Below are 24527 nucleotides of genomic sequence, written 5' to 3' on the forward strand. Positions count from 1 at the left end.
TATTGGTTCCCTTATCTTAACTCGCCACCGGAAGACTTAATCATGAAAAGTTGTTGCATTATACCAGATCTGTGTATCCTCTAAAGGATAGGATTCTCTCGCATCCTGTTTGTTTAAACGCCATTTTTCCTTGATGTATTAACCGAATAAACCCGAAATTATTTCCTATTAAATTATATCTTCCCCCTATTCTGTTGATGGTGTTTTTAATATTATTTTTTATCAGTAAATTTTTAATTAATTTCTGCATAAATAAGGGATATATATATATTTCGATTTTTACATTTTAATCAATAATTTTTAATTTAAATAAGTTCCGGTCTCTTCTTTAAATTTGTATTCCTTTTTTTGAAAATTTCAATTTATATAATTAATTATTTTTTTCTTCCTTGTATTTTTAAAATATATAATATATAAAAAAAAAGTAAACATTTTTACGCGATTTAATTTAAAGATTTTAATATATTTTTTACTCAATTTTAATTGTAATATAAGCGAAAAATTAATTTTTTAAGTGCTGTTTTCCCACCCGTAAAAAATAATGACAATTGCAACGATAAATTTTAATTAATGTTTTAATTAAAATATTTTTACGTCATATTGATTTATAAAAACAACCGTATCTAACTAATTTACATATTGTTTATTTATTTAAGTTAGAAAATGAAAGGACACATCTTGATTGATATTATTCTTCGGCCATTTTTAATGGAATTTTTTCTATGTAAAAAAAAAATGAATTCCTTCAGAAATTATTCCACTTAAATTAAATGAGATAAAATAGCGATTCGGTTTGTATTTAAAAAAAAATCCGTATAAAATAAGCATTATCTTGTATGTAAGCTACTTTCTTGAAACGTATTTTAACTTAAAATTGTCAAACTGAAGGAAGTTGTGTGTTAAAAATCTTGTTTTCAGTACGTTATCTTCGTCTGTCCTTAATAAATCTTTATTATTAAATAATAAACTGCTTAATAATCTATTTTATGACAAACTCCAGGGATTACGTTTACCAGAAATTTAAATGGAAGTAAGGAAAATCTTGTAAGTTTCAAACTAAATCAGTAATTCCCAAAGTGAAGGGGTGGTAGAACCCACTTTGGGAATCACTGATTTAAGTCACCTCGAATCAGGGTCACAAGGAATCACTTGAATCTTCTACCTCCTCCTTGAGAACGGTAGAAGGACTCGTGTTGGAAGACGGGGGAGGAAAATTCATTTTGAAACAAACAAAAGCTTGGGAAACATTGCTCTAAATCTTCGAATTAAATAGCTGAAAGAAGAAATTTGCAGTTTAGATTCGCATCAATTGTTTCTGAATTTAAGTTGAGATGATGTGAGGAATTCCCACAATAGTAATTGATACATATTTCCATTGTATACATGTACTGAGCACTCTTCTTGTTGGTTTAGAGATGGTATAGAAGAAAATTCCTTCGGATTTAAGTTTCAAATCCTTTCTGAATAAAATCTGATTGAACATTTTCTGTATTATCTTAGTAAATAATACTAGAAATAGCTGATGTTTGTCTGGAAAATCCCAATAAAATTTTTGAAGATTGTTTTTCTCTCGATTTTAGTCGTTTCTGTGTTCAGACATCAGCAAAACGTTTGAAATTTTATATTTTAAGTGTTTATACAAAGAAGCTATAAATGGTGACACCTCTAAGTATCATTGTGTAAGTAAGTGGTTCCTCGAGAGTAGTAGGTTCGTGCGTAAAATTATTTTTGTAAATAAATAAATCAAATTTACTAAGGTTTATCAGATTCTTTGTAAAAGTTTGAGGGGGTCAATCCCCCTTAATCAATGTGTCTGTGACGCCAAATATATTTTTAAAGCTTATTAATCTTCCAACTTTAAAATTAAAACAGCTGAAAATACGGAGCGTGCAAATATTTCATACAAATACGTCTTTCAATAATTTCCAATCATTTGTTTAATAATGATTAGTCGCCTTGTTAATTAAATTCAAGGCCGAAACGTTAAAATTAATAATTCTCCCGGTGAAACCTGTATAAGCCGGACTCGTACCGGCAGGTTTCCGTTTTGAACAGGTTTTACTGTACAATGACATCTTTGCTTTAAGAAGGAATATTTATTTTTCCCGAAAATATTATTCAATAAATTTAATAATTAATGAATATACAGTTTATAAAATTTAGCTCTTTTTTTTAAATATTCTCTTAAAATATTTCATAATAAATGCTGTTTTATATATTAAAAAATGTACTTATTTTTAATTACATAACGTCAAATTCATATATAATTCCGTTTATTAATATATTTTTTGAAAAATCTTCGATCAATATTTAAGGTATGAATGCATAATCATTTATTTTTATAAATAAAACAAGCGTTTTAATATGTGCGAGTTATATAGTATTTTGCAATTTATTCTTTAATAATTAACTGGAGTATGTGCAAAATAAATAAATAAATAAATTACAAATATTTGTCTAGGCTCTTAACAAAATTTACCAGCACTAACTAATTAAATTGTTGTTGTAAATTATCTTCCCGATATAAATTACACTTTTAATTTGTATAACAGTAAGCTGATTTGTTCATTATTAGTGTATCTTGTAGCACACCAGTGGACGAATGCTGGTAGCTTGTCGTGGGTTCGCACCTGCCAGCAGGTTGGCCACGTGGATTTTTCCTGGTTTTCTTTGTTTGTAACACCCAAACGGGGGTCAGTTTCCATTAGAAAGTCCTCTCTTTGCCGTATACAAATTTAGTATATCATTTAGTTGACATCTAATGTACAACATTGTAGCATGGCCGAACCCATAATGGACTCGCTAAAAAGACCCTCTTAGTGCCTACAGGGCGGAAAGAATTTTAAAATAGTCCTGCTCAACACGATCTATTAGAAATGATATTTTATAGTAAGGTAATCAGGTGAGTGATTAGTGACGAATAAAATATATTAACGCCACGAACGGATTTATTTTAAATGTCAATTCCTCACTCGTACGCCACTTCTCTTGATAAATATTTTAAAAGTAAGAAAAACGAAATTATTCAGCCACTGACCGACAGACAAATCACCTGTACAAATCGTTCCGTCTCTATAGATTTAATCAATTAAAGTTGTTTGGCGATATCACCGACTTCATCGATCCTCTAAAGTGTAATTACGGAACGTTACTTAACATCGTTTAAAATGATAATCAGTATCCACGAATTAACACGTTAATTAGACGAATATTATCGAGGAGTATTCGAAATTCGTGTAGGAATGGCGTAAGAAGGGCGAGAGTGACTCTCAGAAAATGCCTGGCTCATTCATATTGTACCATCAGTCAGTCTACCTGCTCCACATTTAATATGTTCTGGCGACGAGGAACGGCATGAAAAATTGCCCCGAAGGCATTCCCAATCACGAGGGCTATTTCCTGCTTCACAAGTGATAAATGGTCAAAGGAGTATAACTCAGGATTCTTTTTTTTTTTCTTATTTCTATCCTACCTGCGCTATATTTATAGTAGACTTTATAACAGATAAATTCTTCCTCTAATTTATCGAATGCTCTGAGGGAAGGAACCAAGTTTTCTTCATCAGTAGTGAGAATATCAGTTTTACTTTCACGATTTTTTTTTGTATATAACAGAAGAAAGTATGGCCATTTGCCCAAAAACTGAATCCCCCAAGATATTTACATTTTTTAACTTTGGAACCTTTAAATGTTTGGGGTTTTTTTTCTGTTTGTTTGTGTGGGGCTCGATTTTGTTCATCCCCTTTAAAGCTTAATAACTCCTGTGCCTTTTGTAAATTTTGCAGGGGTGTTTACGTATTAGGGGGTTGATACTATTAAATTTTGGTGGTTAAAGGTCGAGGGAGGTCTCGAGTAGGGTCTGACTTAATGGCGATTTTATTCGTTAGCATTTACAATTTGTTTGCAAAACTCATCCCTACCTTTAAAATTAAGCTTTTTATAATAAGTAAAAGTATAAAAAGTGTTTTTTTTAAATAAAATATCGTAAGAGGTTGCGTCATACTCAGTTTTAAATGTTGCCGGGAAAGTTAAGCAACTCGTTGCTGGATTTTCTTTTTAAATTTTAATGATGATGCTGTAGGAAGTAAAAGTACGTAAACGAGCTAGTGTAATGTATCAGATTAAGCGAATTTCGGGATTTTTTTTTTTTTTTGGGAGGAATCAGCTGTTGAGTTTTGCTACGAATAGCAGCCACATTGCAATATCCTTTTAGTGTGCACAGCGTAAAGGTGTGAGACAATGACAGAGACAGATGGAATGCTTTGACAAATGTCAGGGTCGCGTACTCATTCCTTTTTTTGTATCATCCTGTGTTTTTTTTTTCCTTTCCTTCCTCGTAATGAATGGAAGCGGTCATTAAAGATCCGGAGCGAACAGGTCTCTTTCTAGTTTCTTTCTAACATCAGTTGCACATACCTTTACTAGAGCTTTTTCCTCTTCCATTAATTTTGCCTTCTCTTTAATGGAGTTCTGTCTGGAAAATGGAAACATGCCTGAAGCTATTTCCTATTCAGTTCCTTGCTATCGAGGTTTATGGATGCTCTACGTTTCCAATAACGTACTTTAAGGATAATTACGTTAACACTTACAACGGGGGAAACGTGCATTATTGGTTAAGTCGAATAGGCAAAAATTTGGGTATTTATTGTACGTTTAAAAATAATCTGAATAGTTGGAATTCTAAAGTACCTAGATTCGTGTATTGTCAATGGAGACGATCTGCCATTTTCGGTGTTAACAACTGCGAAAAACCTCTTTTTAAGATTAATTCTTTGCTTAATTTGGTTTTGGAATTGACTTTTAAAGGCGTTAACGTGTTAATTTTCTTTAATATAATAGCAAATATTTTATTGGGCTGCAATTTTTGCACGTCCGTCCGTCCGTCCGTCTGTCTTTCGTTAATCTCGAACGGCGTTATATAGATGGAAATCGAGACCAGATGCGGAAAGCTTAGGGGTCGGAGTTCCGATTAACTGTATACGAGATACCAGTCTGGACCGGAAGTCACGTGATTTTTTTTAAATTGAAAGATGGTTAAAAATTGCAGCCCGGTATTGTTTGTATGCGATTTTTTCCATAATCCCCCTGATAAAATGTCTCCTGTTTACAGGTGGCCGTTATTTGGAGGTACGCTTTAACTACTAAAAGTTTCGCGGTGACGGTTATTTTTTTTATGAATTTCAAGACAATTAAATCAATTCTTTAAAAATGATCCCCCTAATTGTGTTGATTTGTTAATGAAAATATTTCAGCATTACGTAAAAATTGATTGACTTCTTTAGTGGATTTTGCTACTCACTTTTAAATAATTAAACACGTTTCGACACTCCAATTTCGCTTATTTAAAATGTTCGAGTGTCAATTAATTAAGACATATAAAATTCGATTCATTTAATATTTTAAATGAGGTCTGTGCTGATACATTTCGTTCTTGTTGCTCCTCCTTCCTAAAATGGATACTCAGAATGTGTGGAAACGTCGATTTTTCTTTAATTAAAATTCCTTTTATAAATTTTAAATTCGAATATTTTTAGAATCGAACATTGAATTTTTAGGCTGTGTTTTGATTCGATTTAACAGTAAACGAATACTTCACGCTACGAATGCCCCATGCTCCAATACTCCATGTAGCAAAAAATCCACGCTCCAATATTCCATGTCGCAAGTGCTCCATGCTACGAGTCGTCATTGTTTTTTTATATAGATAAATTAGAGTTTTTATGAGCATTCACTATTCTTTTTTGATTAAATCTTGTTCTGTTCTAAGTTGGGCAACCACAATGGACAAAATTGAAGTCTCAACGGTAGCCCATTCGAAGAAAACGAAACCACAAATTTCTTCTGGGTATTGTAGAGGAATCTGACAAATCCATAAAAAAAATTGATCTTATGTTCGTTTTTCACTTCGCGTGGCTTTTCCTATTCAAACAAGTACTATAAAACACGAAAATTTAATTGATTTTTTTAAAAATTTCCGTTATTTTACTTAAAACTTTTTATATTGTTCATTATTATAAAATGATAAAAAAACTTAATTTTGAGGGCAGAGATTAGTTTTTATAGAATTTGTAAATGCTAATAACGACCCCACTCACGTTACCACCTCTATCTCACCACCCGCTCGATCTTTATTCACCAAAATTTAATAGCATCAATACCCCTAATACACAAACAACTCTGGCACAGGAGTTAAGCTTTAAAGTGGATGAACTCGTGCACCCCCCACACAGCATCAAAAAAAATTGGGGGATATTTCTGCATGTATAGATGCATTTCTCGACGTTTCAAGGTCCCTGAGTAAGCTAATACATGAAAACTGTATTAGATTAACGTTGTTATGTTTATCGTGAAGTGCCAAGGAGGTGAAGTGAGGGAGGAATGGAAGTGGGGTGGGAGATCAATCAAAGCTTTAGGAATTAATGCGGATGAAATTGGGGAAGGAGTGGGTGTCCAAGTTTCATGATAAGTAATATTTTTCGCAGGGTTCTAGAGAGTAAGTACGAAAAATTTTAATGAAATTTGGTCATTTCTCGAAGAGGAGACAATCATCATCGTACAGATTCGCCGTTTTATACGAACATCTGTGAGAATTCGTAAGGCTTTTAACGCATAAGCTAGCTTAAATCTAATTCATTTAGTAGTAAATTCAGCTTTTATTTAGAGAGATTGGAAAATTCAGAGTCGGTCTCTCGCACAAAATGCTCAATTTAGATATATAGATCTATAAAAATTACAATAAGATAAACACGAGATACAGTACTTAAGTTGAACACGCAGTTTCTCTGAGTAGGAATATGAATGTGTGCATATAAATTTCTTCGATTTAAGTTCGAGGATCGAAATTATTTACTTGCAGCTCGAATTATTCAGTGTTTAAACAGATGATGATAATTCACAAACTCGCCATTCGTTCTTTTTATGAATAATTTCTTGATTAATTTTAGGTTTAGCTAATTAATTTTAAACAGGCTCGAACCTCTGAATGACCTTTGGTAAAGCTTTCCATAGTATAAGGATATTTATTATATTAAATAACAAAAATATGGTTGAAAATAAAGGGTTTTTTTTAATAAAAAATATATATATTATAAGACAGATTTAAACCTGATTTTTGAATAATTTAATATCGGTTCTAAAAAACTGTAGAGACGATACGAAAAAAAAAATATATCCAGCAACGAGTTGCTTAACTTTCCAGGCAACATTTGGTGGCGCCATCTGTTATCATATTTTATTAAAAAATCTTTTTATGTTTTTAACTGTTATAAAATTGTAAAAAACTTAATTTTGAGGGTAGGGTGGGTTTTATTTATAAAAAAAAAACAACTGTAAATGCTAATAACAAGTAAAATCATTAAGTCCGACCCTACTGGAGATACACACGACCCCCATTATTTTCCTACCCGCACGACCTTTAACCACTAAAATTTAATACCATAAAGCCCCCTAATATACAAACCTTCCTGCAAAATTTCAGATATTATCGACAAAAAGCACAGGAGTTATTAAGCTTCAAAGAGGGAGAACACACACACACACACACACACACACACACACAGCAAAATCCCTCGAATTTTTGCATTTCTCAACGTTTCAGTGTCCCGAGTCCAAACGTAAAAATCTGGGGGACATTTTTTTTGACCGATGGTCATACTTTCCCTATGTTATATATAACAGCCGGAAAGTAATAAATTTAAATTAGTGACAATGGGTTATTTGGGATTGAATTATTAAGTTAATAATCCATTATCATCGATTGCGAGCCATCATCTTTTACAAGCGAGAACGATTGTTTCATTCTCTATCTTCAAGATGATCTGTTAGGCGCGTTAGAAATTTCGAGTCAAAAACATGAATTAATCTCCTATTATTCTAGAAATCCGATTAAGTTAACGAAAGATTAAAAATCAGAATTCTCTTGTCGTTCATACGATAGAGTAATCGTAATAGGGAGGATGAAAATGACGTTAGCTGGATCATCCTCCCCCTCGTATAACGATACGCTTCTAAATAATTTATAGGATTAAATGTAATTCTAACGTAGAAGAATGCAGCGCGACATTTTGACCTGTATTTTCGTGTCGAATAATCGAAAATTTGATTGACGTATAGGACAAGTGGGGTGCACATTATACGCCGGCAAATACCGTACTTCACTATCGTGGACGGAATTTGCATTTACAGTTTTTGCTCTAGTAATATTCTATATTCAAGTATTAAATTAAAACTATTAATTTCTCACCCTTTTTTTTTATCGCGATTGTTTTAACACTCGTAAAACATCGAAATAACTTCAATATTTGGCGAAGACACTACTAAATGTCGCTTCTAAACAAGAAAAACCACTTTAATCTCGTGATTTACATACATGTACTAAGTCTTACGTTTCTCCTTAAGACTTTCCTTAAATCAAAAATTTACGTACGTACAGTACGCTTTATGAAGCTAATTTATAGATACAGGACGGCATCAATCCTTAACTGTAATTACATTCGATAGAGAGTGACAACAGGAGATTGCCTATGTGTAAATCACCATACACCATTCTACTTTCGAGCAATTATTCGATATTTGGGTGGGGAGGTTAGTCGATGGCGATCCTAGTCAATTTTTCTGGTAGCGGCTTCAGAAATATTTGCGAAAAATTAAAATTTCGTTGTTTTTCTTTCTTCTTCTTGGGTGTAAATTAAAATCGACGGAGCTCGAAATCGTTTCGCTGTAACTTCTTAATTTTTATTTTTATTATTATTATTTTTTTTTTAGAAGCCGCGATTTTTCTGTCGGATGATTACCTGTACAGAAAAGACATGGATTGAATTACGTGATCCGTCTAAGCTGCCTTTGGCTTTCTGTGTCACGCACGGTTGCTTTAAGTCACTCAACAGAAACTCCCCGATGTTCTGGAATCTGATATGGAAAATTCCTTCTGTGTTTGTTTGCAGGGATTTGACTTAAATGTTCGATTCAGATTTCTCTCTCTCTCTCTTATTAATACGTAATTAATAAATAAATAAATTGTTTCGCCACATGCTTTTGATATTAAATTGATGAATATAATTAATCGGTAAAGTCGGGTATAAATAAAGAACAAAATCTGGGGTTTTCTTTTAATTCGATGGATTTCTTTTAGAATTAAAGATAACAAGCTTGCTGTATTGCTGGAATTCTCGCTATTCTTTGTTTTCGTATTTAATAGTTGCTACCGTTTAAGTCTTCAGATTGGAGATGTTGAGGGGTGGAGCCATATCTCTCCGAATAATGGTTCGATTTTCCTGAAAATTTCTAGAAACATTACCCCCTAATACACGCTTCTCCCTGAGAAATTTTAGAAATTTTCGATAAAAAACACAGGAGTTATTAAGCTTTGAAGTGGGTGAACAAAATCCTGTCCCTCGCATTAACATACAAGAAAAAAAATCCCAAACTTTTTTCACTTCTCGACATTTCAAGGTTCCCGAGTCCAAAAATGTAAAAATCTGGGGTGGAGGATCATTTTTGATCACATCTGTTATATATATAAAAGTCGCGTGATAAACATGAAGTAGTCTTAATAATTAGAAGTCTTGTATAACATGTTTTCATGAAATTTTGCTTGTTTTTTTTTTCAGGTTTGTGAACTTCACGTGACGGGATACAAGTTTTCTGTTCTGAACAACGCATTCGTGGTACATCGAGGTCTTAAAACACCTACTTCCTTCCACAAGGACAAGGATTTGGATCAAGAACGAAATCGAATCCTCTTTAGACAATTCAAGACAGAATTGAAAGAGAAATATCCCGAATCGTCACGGAAATGCTATTGATCAAGATCGACCACCCTTTTTTTTTTTGTATTTTTCTATGTTTAAGAGGGATAGCGACAAATTTATAGGCTTAAAGGATCTGTATATTTACAATGTTAAGTTTAATTAACTTCTTTTTTTTTTTTTAATATATATATATATATATATACAATAGGAATCGTTCAGTTCTTTGTTCAGTCGACAGTGCTAAAGGAAGCGAAATTTGCACGTGACTTTTCTTTGAATCTCAATTATTTCGCGACTTACGAATGTGAAGTTTGGAACGTTTTTGTAGCTGTTATTGACAAGTGATCGGAAAATTTAAAAAAAAAAAATCACTCGAAATTTCAGTAAGTAAATTACTTTAAATTCTCCTTCTGGACTATTAATCACTAACATTATATAAATAACTGTAATGTAAATCCAAAAATAGTTCGTAAAGATGATTAAGATTATGCTTAAGATAATGGGGTGATCAATTAGTTAGGTAGCTGTTGATTGACACAGAAGCTCTCTAACTAATTATAAGCGACAAACAGCCTTTTATAAGTGAAGAAATTAATTGGATATAGCGCATAAATTTATTAAAATGTGATATTTGGCAGCTAAATTTAAAGAAATGTTGTATCGATCGATGTTCCTACCTTAATTTTTTTTTCCTGGTAAGAAAAAAAAAATTGGTTTAAAGTAATAGTTCAGTAATGGAAGCCTTCGAACGTCTTCCTCATTCCTCCAGAGAGAGAATTGCTCTCACAGACCTATGTAGTGAGCTTAGTCGCAGATATTGTATGTAATTCTTATAAATTATATAGTAAATGCTTGAAAACTTAAATAATAGCCACGTGGTTTTTCTTATTACTCGAGTAGCACATTTTTTCGTACCGACTCTAGTGTCTATCTAGTCCTATGTAAGTGTCATAAAGCGAATTCCGTGTCATTTTTCGCAAACTTGATGTCTAGCGTGTTGTAAATATAGAGAAATGTGCAATAAACATTGTCAAATATTACAAAATTTCGTGTTTTTTCCACACAAAGATTGGCGTAGAGATTTACAAAGCGATAGAAGGCGACAAACACTTAAAAATCAATCACTGGAAGATGAAGTGTAATTATCAATTTCCATCAGAAATTTCGATTATTTCGTGTAATTGAAAAACCTTATCATTGACAAAGTGTAACGATCGCTATTGAGTGTGAATGGCAGACGTCGATTGGCTTAACTCTCGCTTCTATTTATCGATATTACTTTATTCACACGATAATAATCTGGCTTCAATTTGTCACTCGGATCGATATTCAATTTTGTAGGCTTATAATCTGATGGATGGCGAATAAACAGGTTTTTAAAGGAGCTGTCATTCAGTCGAGGATCCCTTCATCATTTAGTTAACTCTGCTGTGTAATTAACTAACGTTTCATTATTTTTTTTAATGCTTATTCTGTCTTAATGTATCATTTGTGTGTATTGAAGGATTCAAATCTTTGTCACCTTATCTTACGCTCATCTGATGGTAAATTTTATTGTAGGAAGGAAAATGTATAATTAAAATTGTTTGAAGGGTTCTGTACCGTTCAACGCATTGCACCAAATTGGCATGAATATTCTTCTACACTCTAGAAAAATACTATTGGGTTCCTCGCCCCTTCTTAACTTAAGCTCTAGTAGTATCTTGTGTTTTGCAGTTTCATTCATTGTAAAAACTCGGGTCAATTAGCGTACATTTTAATTACTAAGACCATTGTTTTTATCACCCTCTCCCAACTCAACTTCGTCCACCAGTGGCTGAGTGGATAAAAAAACCATTGGACACTATAGTAGTTGGTGTGGGTTCGTGCCTCGCCCAACAGACTGTCCAGGTGGAAGTTTTCCGGATTTTCTTCATTTTAGTAACACCTAAATAGGGGCCAGTTTCTTATAAAAACTTACTTTAAAATTTAGCCGATAGGGCGAAATTTGACGCTACTATCTCAACGTGCATATTACGTACGTTTTCTAACGAATTTCGGATATTAAAGGAGTCGCAAAACCTTTCTCACAAGATGAATAGGCGCATAAAACCATAACTTTTGATATATAATCGTCTGTAATCACACCTGCAATTGAAATAAAATCATTACACTTCTTTCTTGACACCCGAAATTCGTTAGGAAATGCACGTAATGTAATCATTAAGTGGACAGCACCGCCAAGTTTTGACCTAGCGGCTGAATTTTCCTTAAAATCGAAACAGCATACTCAAAATAATGCACGTACCGAAGTTCAGAGCTCCAAGTAGCTTTCTACAAAGAGTTCTGAACCGCTGCTCTTTTATTACGATTGCCTTATAACTTTATATAAAGATTTATATGCTGTATTAACAAAATATTTAATTTAGAATCTTTGCTTTGATTATATTTTAGTACATTTTACATCTTAAAATTTTATTTATTTCGAGAATTTATTTGGTGTCATTGGGGATGAAGTACTTTTTCTTGCAGCGATCATCGATAACGTGGAGCCTCCGAAAGGGATGAAATTGGCAAACGATGACTACGAATACGTGATGTATTAAATGTAAGCTACCACAAATCACTTCACGAGTAGAAAGATTAGAATTTAAATTAAATTTGATCTATTCTACAGTTCCTTAATTTACATTGTATAATGCAAAATAAACTTTTGATGTTATTTGTCTTCCATTACACTTCCTTCTTTTAACTTTTTATATAAGTAACTTTACAAGATAGCGATGTAATGTGTTTTTTTATATATATATATATAAAAATACATATTACAAGATGTTACAAGAATTTATAAATTTAACCTTTTCTATATGAGTGTAGCTTCTATACACTGGTGTTATTTGGAACAGTAATGTTATAATAGTATTAGAAATTGTAAATTCATTGTAAATTATACTTAGAAACCATTTAAGGGGGTTGCTTTTTTCGGAACTTTTCCATTCAGAATTGAAAAAAGTATCCAAATTTAAAAAAAAATTACGATAAGCAACTTTAAATAAGTATATTTGAATGGTTACAATGCAGAAATGTAGTATAAAATCAACATTTTCAATTAAAAAATATATATTATTATTGAAATAAACAGAAATTTTTGCGAGAGAAATATTTTCATAATAGAAATTCAGAGTTGCGTGTTGTGCAGGACAAATGTTATGTCCTGCACAAGCACACAATACAGTCTAATTGTAGTACATACGCTGAAAATTCTGAAGATGAAGCAAACTTCATAAGTGTCGTCCATCTTATTTATTTTCGAGATCGACTTGGGATGGAGCAATCACCAAGAAATCTGGAATGGAGCGAGGGGGGATTAAGAGTAATTACCTGCCCGAAATGACTATTGAGGGACAAAGTCACGACGTAATTAAACGTCACACTGTGGCCGTAGAGAGAGAGAAACTGAACATGACAGTCGTTGACAGCAGCTATAATTATTCCATTTACACTTTCCCTTCTGATGTAGAGAGAACTGTCATCCATCTGTTTGGCTAGTATGATTTCCCCCGAGTCTATAAAGCCTTTCTTTAACAACCCAACAAAAATTGTGGGCCATCGATCAAATCTCGACTTCCTTAACCACTGGTGTGTTACTGAAAGTGTGAGGGTGTGCGTTTCTCCACTCGATTCGAGGGTGGAGTCGAAACTCGAACTCTCGTCTTAGCATCTCCTTTGACAGCCATGCTGATACGCTAATGACTCTGCTCTCCAGAAACAACGAAGTAATAAAATTTTAAATAATTTTCTACTAAAAAAAAAGAAAGCAAACGCGTCAAGAACATAATTAAAATGGCTTCCTTCTGCATTTTTTTCTTTTTCATTTAACAATGCAAGGTATTTTTCTAGTAAGACGCTGCTGCTAGGCTTTAAAGTGCCATTAATTTGTATAAATTCGGATTCATTTGTCAACGATACATCTCTCTGCCATATGGGCATTACGAAGCATAGAGGGTGCACAATGCCATCCGAGGAAAACAATCACAAAATTGTAGACGATCGATTAAGAAGAGTAGAGAGAGAGAGCGACTTAACTGGGATCGTAACTCAACATTTAGAGGAAGTTTAAAGATGTTTGTTTGGCCTTAATGGATTAGAAGGATAGATTAATGCCCTCTCAGGAGACTCGTCCAATTACATGATGCGAAGAGAATGAATGCACCAGAGGGATTTGCCTTCGGGTGACAACTTTATGGCTGTCTCCGTATGAAGTACAAAGCAATTAAGTCAATAATGCACATCTTTCTCTACTCGAAAGTTACGATCCTGTCAATATTTAATTATCTTTGTTTAGTTAACTTGTTGACTCTTTTTTATAATGTATAAGATGAATTTAAGGATAGAGATACACCAAGTTTAAAAATGTTAGGTTTTTTTTTTATTCTTTCTAACATTATTTATTTTCGAAGGGTCTAATTTTAAAGTAGAATCTTCTGAATCCATCGTAATTAATGTCAGTGTTATAACGTAGGAAAGTATAACCAGTTTAATTTATATTTGATATCTTAATACAGATTTTTTTATGTTGGGAGGTTATGTGATTGGATTATACAATAAAATTACGTTTAAAATAGGTTTTACGATTATATAATTAAGTATAAATTTAGTAAAAGTATAAATAAGTTTTAATCCTTACTAAGCCTAATTTTATATTTAACTTGAGGTTAATAAGAAATTAATACTTATTATACAAGTCTATTCAATCTGTAGATCGCGAGCTCCTGCCCATCCGTAATCGAGAGGATGAAACCACGAATACTTGTAGTTGGTCGCGGGTTCGCGCCCGACTAACGGCTAGTCACGTGGAGTTTTTCGGACTTTCTTCACGTATTTAATACCCGAATAATGGCCAATTCCTCGTAGAAAGTCCCCTTTGACAGATTCATGTGATGCTGTGCCTTACCCCAACGAGTCAATCCATTCTTACGAAAAACAAACGATAATTACAGTAAAATTATCAATATTTATATAAGGTTTAACACTTAATTGATTTTTTTATGTATTTATTTTACACAAGAAATTGAAGATTTGAAGGTAAAACAGAATCCTTTTTCTTTGCTTTCTATACTACGAATGCATTTTAAAAAATACTTTCGGTTATTTTACTTGTAATAAAATGCCATCGCTTGAGGATATCGAAAGAATAAAAAAATTCCGTGAACGATAATTGTCTACTTTGTGTGTTATCTTGCAAGAGTTGCAGCTTGCAGCACATATCTTGCCACTTAGTTGAGTTGCAAACATTGCTGAGTAATGCTTATTACAATACTGTATATACATATTTTTTTCTTTCTGCCATAGTTACATGCCTACCAGTAACTTTTAATACTCGAAAAACCTAGTAACTGTTTACTTTCTCTTTACTTTTCCTAGAGTAGAAGCTATTTAGAAAATACAGTAGAATATTTAAGAATTTTTCTAAAATTATTTCCCGTTTCAGACCGAAGTTCGTGGCATCCTGCTCCTAACCTTTTCACATCAGGTCTCGATTTACATTTATCTAACTTCGTTCTCGAGATTAAGAAAGGACAGAAAGACGGATGCCAATGGGAATTTATAGGTCTGCAATTTTCAAATTGCGGACTAAAAAATCCGCCCGTCTGTCCATCCTCAATCTTAAGAATGGAGTTAGATAGATGAAAATCGAGACCAGACACGGAAATCTTAGAGGTCAGAGGCCCATCTTCATATCCCTGGAAGATTTTTAAGACGATCGCATTCTAGAACAAAAAAATGGGAATTTTTTTTATCTTTTTACGTTATATTAATCAAAGAATTTCTTGGCAAAACGAGATTTTGATCCAAGAACAAAACCAGAATCCAACTCTTACTCATCAATCGATTTGAGGAAAAAAACGCTGACAGAGCAAGAGTCTTGAAGTACGAGACAAGATGTAGCACCCGTTCTTATTGAAATCCGTTATAAGCGATAACGGCATAGGTTCAAATTCCGTGACAAGGACCAACATTAACCCGAACTGAGACTCGGTTCCGTATAGTCCAACCGCCATCAATCACTTTATCCATTAACGTCACGCGAGCTAGTGAACCTAAAAGCAGTTCACATCAATCCGTGTCTTTAATTACAACTTTCGCTTTTTAATACTTACCTCTTATACGCCGTCGTATCAGAAGCATGATTGCCATATAAATTCATACATTTTTCCTCCATTCCCGAATTAAACCCACCTCCGAAAGTAGAATAAATCATTTTAATTAACTGAAAATTTTATGTCTTTTCATTCTAATAGTTTACTTCGCGTTCGGGAACCCTACTCGAAACTCAGTTTATGGTGAATGCACTATTAGAAGATAATTGTGTGTGTCTGTTACGTTAGTTGATTTATCGATGTTACACGTAAATGCATTAAAGGTGTGATAATCGGCCTCAATTTTTACTCGTTTCCAACGGTAATGGGGTTGGCCAACAACGATAAGGGCGGAGGAACCACATCCGAATCTAACTACTCGCCAGAAATGGTTTTAACACACGCCTTCATACATAGAAATTTAAATTAACAGTTTGCTTATTGCGAATTCATCCGGATCCACAGTAACCGAGTGGATAAACCACTGGCCTGTAGTCTGTCGTGGGTTCGTGCCTTGCCAGTGAGCTGGCCAAGTGGAGTTTTACGGGTTTTATTCACGTTTGTTCACACCAAATAGGGCCAGTTTCCTGTAGAGATAGGGTACCACTCCATAATTCGGGTCGCGGGTTCGCATCTTACTAACAGGCTGAAATTTTCCGGGTTTTCTTCACGTGTAAATTTGGTTCTGGCTGATCGTGTTGCGTTGTCTTTATGCCATCAATTCAATCAGCATAATTGAGAGACAGGGTACCATAATAAAAATTCGATCCTTTTGCCACTCTGATCGCTTTTCAACATTAATAAAAATAGAATTATTTTAATTTAAGGATCGACGAAACTATATAAAAAAAACAACAAAAAAAAACTCTGGTCTTGTAATAAAGCAGATAAGAACCTGCAATTCTCAAATAATATTTCGGATTGGATTGACGAGGCAAGGCAACACGATATTTAGGCTATCTGCCAAGTGTGTGGCTTCTGGAAGGGTTTCCTATGGGAAACTGGCTCATGATTACGTGTAAAACACGTGGCCAATCCGTTGGCGAGGGGCGAACACTCGACCAACTGCCAATGTTCAATAGTTTTCTCCACTCTATTGCTGGTGGGGTCTTATCCAATTAGAATTTTCTTAAGATATTTTCACGTGGTTCCCATTCCTCATCCATATTATAAAACTCTACTGCGAGCGAGGATTACTTGTAATATGCAAAATTGAAACCATAGTACAGGGCGCTGGTACCTGACATTAACAAATTCAGTTCTCTATCGAATATTTTGTCTTCTCGTATTGTAGCACCATATTGTGTTGAATGACCTTATAACATTATTTCTGCTGCGTAATTTCAATGTCACATACAACACACCAAAGTCTTTGTGGGTTATGAAAAGCCCTTTAATATGAACTTCCATCGATTTCTTCTTCCCCCCAAAAAATACACCCGTAAATAAATTTCTTAATTAATAATTTTCTTCATTTTTCTCTATTTATCTAAAAGCACTTATTTTCCATCAAAAATTACATTATTCTTCGCCGATTATTGACTTTGTTGACGTGAACTTAATACATTTTCTTAATTAATTTACGTCGAATTTTTCAAAATATTACTTTTATAATGATATTAATTTTGATAAAACTTTAATTAATATAATATTTTGTTTTTTAATTAAGAAAACTTTGATATAAATTCCTTAAATAAATCAAGATTCTTCTCTTTCTATACAAGGAGAAATTTTTTAAGTATTGACATCTTCGACTATTTTTATTACAAGTCGGTAGATAGAAGCTATAAATATAGAATGGCTACAGCTGGAAAAGAAATTTGTCACCAGATTATAATGTCACCTGTTCGTGATTGGTGATTTCTCTACAGGAAGGAGTCCACTTTTCTATTTTCTACCTCCAAATACCTGAAAGGTACGAGAACAATTTCAAGTTTTCTTTCATTCTCTCGCTAGAATTGTATTGAAATATATATATATATATATTATATATCCCTCATTAACTCGTTCGTTTATATCGAAGTGCCTCCANATATAATATATATATATATAATTTCGAGTATAATTTTAACAGATTTTTGAATTTTTAGGGTTGTTCCAATCGTTAAATTAATCCTTTACTTTTATCCATAATTATGATAAAGTACAGTAGACCTCCATAACACTGTAGATAATTCCGTGTTATATGAATTCCATGTTCTACGAGTCACATAGATTTTACAAATACGTGACTCGTACAATATGGAATTCATATAACACGGAATTATCTACAGTGTTATAGGGGGGTCTACTGTACACATGAATTTATTGGCCTGCAATTTTCAGAATGCAGATCTATATGTTCCGTCCGTCCGTTTGTTCTTCGTTAATCTCGAGAATGGGTTGGAGCCCGGACGGACCATCGTCTGGGATACCCGTCTGGATTCGATCCTGGGTCCTCCAAAGCGGTGGACAACCACCTTAACCTTGTACATTTTATAATGGGCATACATTATATATTTTAAAGGATTAACGGAGTAATGCAACGCGATCTGCCACTTGGCCTCCCGAGAGGTCTTTACAAAAATTGGGCCCTATTTAGGACTCAACAATGAAGAAAACCGGGAAATGAATGGGAAAACTCCACGTGGCCATGGTCGAGGCACGAATCCGCAACCTGTGTTCGATGCTTTTAACCACTCGGCCACTGGTGGGCCTCGTATTTTTGAATATGAGGCCCACCAGTTCGATGATGGAAACAGATTTTAATTAATTAATTTTTTAAATTTAACGCCAAACAAAATTACTTATCGCGTGATGAATAGGAGTGATGATAATGAAATCTCACTAACATCATCTATATTGACTATTGGAAAAGCGTGTACTTCTACTTGATCTTAATTGAAAAAGAAGGCATTCGGCTCGAATTCAAAGTTCGAAAACGTAAGATTTAATTAACACGTTAAAAATATATTTGGATATTTCAGTTGATTACGATTTAAGAGCAGATATATTTGCTTAAAGAACATATTAATGGCAGTAATAGTTGTCCTTTAAAAATTGAAACCATCTGCTGAAAATTGATCGAAATATAATTACCCCTCAAGAAATTCGCATTAAGAAATCATTTTTTATATATATGTATTTTTTTTTCTTTGTTAAAGATTTTCTCTTTCTGGTTATTATTACATGGTGCCACTATTGATTAGCCACGGCCAATGTTGACAGAAGAGCGGAGTAAGTATGACAGATGACTTCCACACAGATGCTATTTTGGCATCCAATGCTACAGCTATGTAATTGATATTTTCTCTTGATCGAGTTTGAGATGAGTTGTCCCACTTTCCAAATATGCATAGTATTGTTATTCGGTGTACCAGAATCTATAGATTTTTGCCCCTTAAGATGATTAGAAATCGAAGAGTTCCATGGTCATCCAATTCATTACACGGTTTGAAACTTTAATGTTAATAAATGTTTATATATTAAAGTTATTAATTTTACATTTTTAGATTGCTTCAAGTGACTAACCTTCTAGAGTTGATAAGTATTTTGTTTTCTGGAAAAAATAACTCTTAATTAACTCTTTCAATCTTTAGAACGGTGCTTCTCATACTATTTTGTGTCTCCGCTTCCTTGGTTGTAACTGTTCTGTGTACGTAGGGCCCTCCTACATGTCTAACGCCCCCTTGGATAATCCAAACGCCTCCCAGGAGATGCAATGTAACACCTAAACGGGCCAGTTACGTGTCTAACACTAAATAGGGACCATTTTCCCATAGCTTTCTTCAATACCTACCTACACCTAAATAGGGACTAGTTTCCCATAGAAGACCAGAGAAAACTGGCCCCTATTTAGATATTACATCCGTAAAGAAAACCCGGAAAACTCCAGCCCATTGGTGAGCTCGAACCCTCGACTACTGTTCAACAATTCTTTTTTTCCAAACGTGTAACATTCTAGAGATTGGAAGAAAGTTACTTATTGCTTATTCTAGATCTAGAAAATAGAATATTTTATAAACCAATGAGATTAAATAAAGTATAAATACAAACAAAAGATTATTCAATTGAATTAATCAATAGATTCTAATGCGATAAAGTAGAGAATAACATTCTTTATATTCGAGTTAATTGCAAGTTCTGGAGTAAGCAACTCTTTTCTAGTCTCTAGAATGATTGATTGATGGATAAATGAGAACAAATTCTCATCACTTTCATTAAAATTCAACGAATCAATCGAAAATTTATTTATTAATACTCTTCACCAATAAAATTCAGCAATTTTCAGTGTCTAAAGTAAATAATTTTACCGATTTCCTACCGAAAACGTCAAGATTTTTACACCTTTTTTTTACCGTAAATAAACGTTAACACGCGTAAAAACTCGAATAAACTATTAATTTAACTAATTACAATTAAGTTTAATTAAGAATTTAATCGATTTAGAAGGCAGACGAACAGAAACAATCGCCTTTATAACGGCAGAAATCTAATTGGGCGTAGTACATTCCGAATGTCTGTCCGTCGAAAACGGTGGATCCGGTCTCGATTTAAATTCAAAAATATGATTAAAAAATTGACGTCATAATAATTTTAATATTCTTTATAACCGAAAAAGGCATTTATAACAAAAAAAGAAAATCGTATTTTTCAACAGATAACCCTGAAAAATCTTATTGTGAAAACACCAGATGTATTTTATGATTCATACCCGATATAAAACAGCGAGATGAGATAGAAGATTGTGTGGTAGAGCGAACGTTATAACCCGCATACAACGTCATTGAAGAGAAAGTTAATTAGCTTCTAGCGGATTTTATTTATCGGGATATTCGAATTTAATGCAATGTACGCGCTTTAACGATCCATTGAAGTAACTTGGCAAAACTGGAATATCTCTTTTAAAGATATACCGAGGTAATTTTCCAACACAACGAATTCGAAAAATTAAGAGGAGTTAAGGAAAAAATATATAAATAAAAAAGAAAAAAAGAATAAGAAAAGAAGAAATTACAGATTGTGTGCAAATCAATATGGCGGAACAAATTATGATAAACGAGTTTACGGAATGGATCCATTACGAATTTAGAGAAGAGGTCTCCTTTCACGCTCTACGTGACATGATTATTTGAGTGAAGTTGGCGAGATTTTTCCGAAATGAACACACCGAAGAAATAGTTTTATTTTTTATTTTTTCTTCCTTCCTTCCTTCTTTTTTTTTTTGTATTTTGGAAATTATGCAAAAATTAAATAGAAATAAAAATTAATGGGATATTAGGAAACTCTTACTAGAAAAGAAAAACTTCTTTGACTTGTCGCTTTTGTATTGTAAAAAAAATAAATAAATAAAAGAAATACAGTGTATTACAGTCGACCCCTCTATAATACTGTTGATTATTCCGTTTTATATGAATTTCATGTTGTACGAGTCATTTAGATTTTACAAATACGTGTGCCGGGCTGTGAATGGCTCACGTATTTGTTAAATCTAAGTGACTCGTACAACATGAAATTCATATAAAACAGAATAATCAACAGTGTTATGGGGGGTCGACTGTAATAGGTAATAAATTTTAAATTAAAATTCTAATTTTATTTTCCCGGTTGTTACTTAACCGAGTCCAAAAATGTAAAAATATTGGGGGAGGATAGAAATTACACTGAAGATTTTTATATTTTTTTGATCCCGGGGGAACCTTGAAACGTTCACAAATGTAAAAATATTTGCGGTTCTCCCCCTATATGTATGGATGTGTGTGCGTGTGTGTTTGGGGGATGTGATTTGTTTTCATCTAATTTAAAGCTTAATTTTGTATTGAAATTTTGTAGGGATGCTCGTGTATTAGGTTCGGTGGATAAAAACCATCGAATACAGGTGGTTGGTCACGGGTTCGTGCCTCGCCTACGGATTGGTCACGTGTAGTTTTCCGAATTTCTTCAACTAAATGGGGTGAAGTCTCGCATAAAAGTCCACCCGGAAAGAATCGCGTTTGGCGATTCTTTCCGGGTGGACTTTTATGCGAGTGGTATTAGGGGTATTAGGGTATTACCGGTGTATTAGGGGGCAATATTTGTAGAGATTTTCGGGAAAATCGGGATAAGGAGGTGGAAGACTTAAAAGGTAGCAATTATTAGGAATGAAAACAAATAAAGAATGGCTGGAAAGTTTTTTTTTTTTTTTTTTTTTAATTTTCGCTTTCTATTATATTTTATTTCCATTTCTTTAATTAATACCGTTTCTCAATTCTTCTGTTTTCTGCCTGAAATTTAATTTCTTTTTTTCCTCTTCTTTTTCTTAGATAAATTTCTGATTTATTCCTTTATAAGGAGCGGGTGCAGTTCATTAGTTACATGTAAGGAGCAGTTTATTAGTTAATTTCGCTTATTTAGTATTGCTTCTTGTAGTGTTTTTAGTAAATAGCACGCGAAAAAGTAAAAAAAAAAATCGATAAATTTCTTTTGAAAAAAATTATTATTATTATTCTTTTTTATAAAATTATTTTCACTAATTGGAAACTAACAAAGTAAAAAAAAATTGTAATTAATAGAAGAGAAGAAAAGTTAATTCTATTTTTCTTTTATATAAATTATTATTTTTTTTAAAAGAAAAATATTGTTAATATGTAATTTCTTTTCTTACGTAAAGAATTTTGTACACGATTTTTTTTGTTAATTAAAATTTTAGAAATTTTATTTATTTTTTTAATGATTAAACTACATTTTAATTATTTTTTTAACTTTTAATTTCTAAATTAATAATGATTGGACTGCAATTTTTGGATTGCAGTCCCTATACATTCTCTCTGTTAATCATATAATTCGAGTTTTTAATAAAGAAATTACGATAAAATTATAGATTTTAATAAACGAAAACATAAGAATTCTTTCATATATTACATTATTTTGTTGTTTTGGGTGTTTAAAATGTAATCGGAATGTATTATCGACCCATTGGTATCGCTGTTTTGTCAACAAAATTCTAGTCAGAACCGTATCCACTTCAGCTATAAACACAATTAAAGCTTCATACTAAGCAATTAAATTGATTGATGATGATCAAACATAATCATTTTTACTTTTTTTTCTCCTGTTTTGTTTACAAATTGTTGGGATTAACTTGTCATCTTCTCCCTTTTCGAAAACCTTAAGATTAATAAGACGTTATACTTTATTTTTTTCCCTATATTTAACTTAGTTTTATTTATGAAAAATAAAAAGAAAAATGACGTCCCAATCAACATTTTTAGCAATTTATTTCTTTTATAAATAATTAAATATTATATTATTAGTGTTAAATATTTATTAGATGGTAAATATTTTTAGTATAAGAATTATTTATTATACAGTCGACCACCCCCTATAAAATTGTTGATAATTCCGTTTTATATGAATTTCACGTTGTACGAGTCACTTAGATTTTACAAATACTTAAGACGTTCACAGCCCGGCACACGTATTTATAAAATCTAAGTGACTCGTACAATATGGAATTCATATAAAACGAAATTATCAACAGTGTTATAGGGAGTCGACTGTATATTCTTTATATTAAAAGTTAAGTTATTTAATATGTATTATGTATGGTAAATGGTCTTAATATTCTGAAAGCATATAAAATTTTATTTCATGGTCATAATCTCACTTTATTATATGAGCTTTATAGAATCTATCTACTTGAACGTTGACACATAATAAGAAGTTTCTAACATAAACTTATAGGAATATGATTGATTATACATCATCCATGAAGGTTAAACGTCATTTAAAGATTATTTTAAAATATTTTGTCGTCCTAAACGGAAAACTTTTTCTATATCTAATATGCAGCTTATAAATTATTTAATGTTATTTCAGTCTTTTCAAAGTTTATTTAACGTTCTATATGTTTAAGAATTAAGTACAGAATTTAAAACAATAATAAAAAAAATGCTTAATTCTTAATTATTTCACACCTAAATATATACTTTCAGACCGAATTATATAGAAAGAATTTCTAATCACAGAAGAATACTTATATAATACTTTGAAAGAATGAAATCTTTAAAGTTTAACGAAGAATATTAGCAATAGATTAAACAAATTTAAGGTAAAATATATTATACACGTAATAAAGTTTTCTACTACTTTTCTTTTTTATTTTTTTCTTTTTTGTTAGGTGAAATATCCGGAGGCAAAATGACGCTTTCTTTCTGTAGATATTTGCTTTGTGAGGTGCAAACGCTATTATCATCGATGCTACCAAAGTAATAAGAAGCACAATTAGACCGATGGCAAAGATGTCATCAATTGTCTGGATGTTTGCGCTAGTTGATGGTTGTGTGTGCCACTTCTCCGATATTAAATGCCTCGTCAGTCATTAATATCCATGCTGATGTTTAATAATACTTTTACTTTGCCTCCGTTTTACTCGTTTCTAATATCGTTTTTTTTTTTTTTTTTTTTTTATACACGCACCATCGAAACATTAAAGATAATTGTAGAGTTACCTAAGCGCAGAGGATGAAATCATAAATTTTAGTCCCAAATTCGTTGGAAATTATACCATTTGAATTCTAATAATTACAGAGAAATGTGGATATGTGATATTTATGGAAGTCCAATGAATTAGTGTTATGAAACACAAGAAAATTAAGTTTGGTTGATTGGTTTATGACAGAGCGACACGTGAGCAATCTGCT

General features: G+C 32.5%; 1 protein-coding gene across 3 annotated transcripts in view; it reads left to right on the top strand.

The window, feature by feature from the left end:
• The window catches only part of LOC111627016 (beta-1,4-glucuronyltransferase 1-like), a 59837-nt gene extending 35804 nt beyond the window's left edge, over nucleotides 1-24033 (top strand). The window contains exons 4-6 of one of the 3 annotated variants that reach the window (XR_002756964.1): nucleotides 9608-10131; nucleotides 12260-12335; nucleotides 24005-24033. Coding sequence is in view for 1 of the 3 variants with exons in the window: in XM_023370555.1 (XP_023226323.1) it covers nucleotides 9608-9802 (195 nt within the window). In the remaining 2 variants the exon portion in view is untranslated. Of the gene's footprint in view, nucleotides 1-9607; nucleotides 11038-12259; nucleotides 12415-24004 lie in introns of those variants that run through there. The other 2 variants (XR_002756963.1, XM_023370555.1) reach the window with 2 other exon arrangements.
• The last annotated feature ends 494 nt before the right edge of the window (nucleotides 24034-24527 follow it).

Source organism: Centruroides sculpturatus, unplaced genomic scaffold (assembly GCF_000671375.1).
Source record: "Centruroides sculpturatus isolate CEXI.00-Female unplaced genomic scaffold, Cexi_2.0 scaffold386, whole genome shotgun sequence".
Classification (NCBI taxonomy): domain Eukaryota; kingdom Metazoa; phylum Arthropoda; class Arachnida; order Scorpiones; family Buthidae; genus Centruroides; species Centruroides sculpturatus.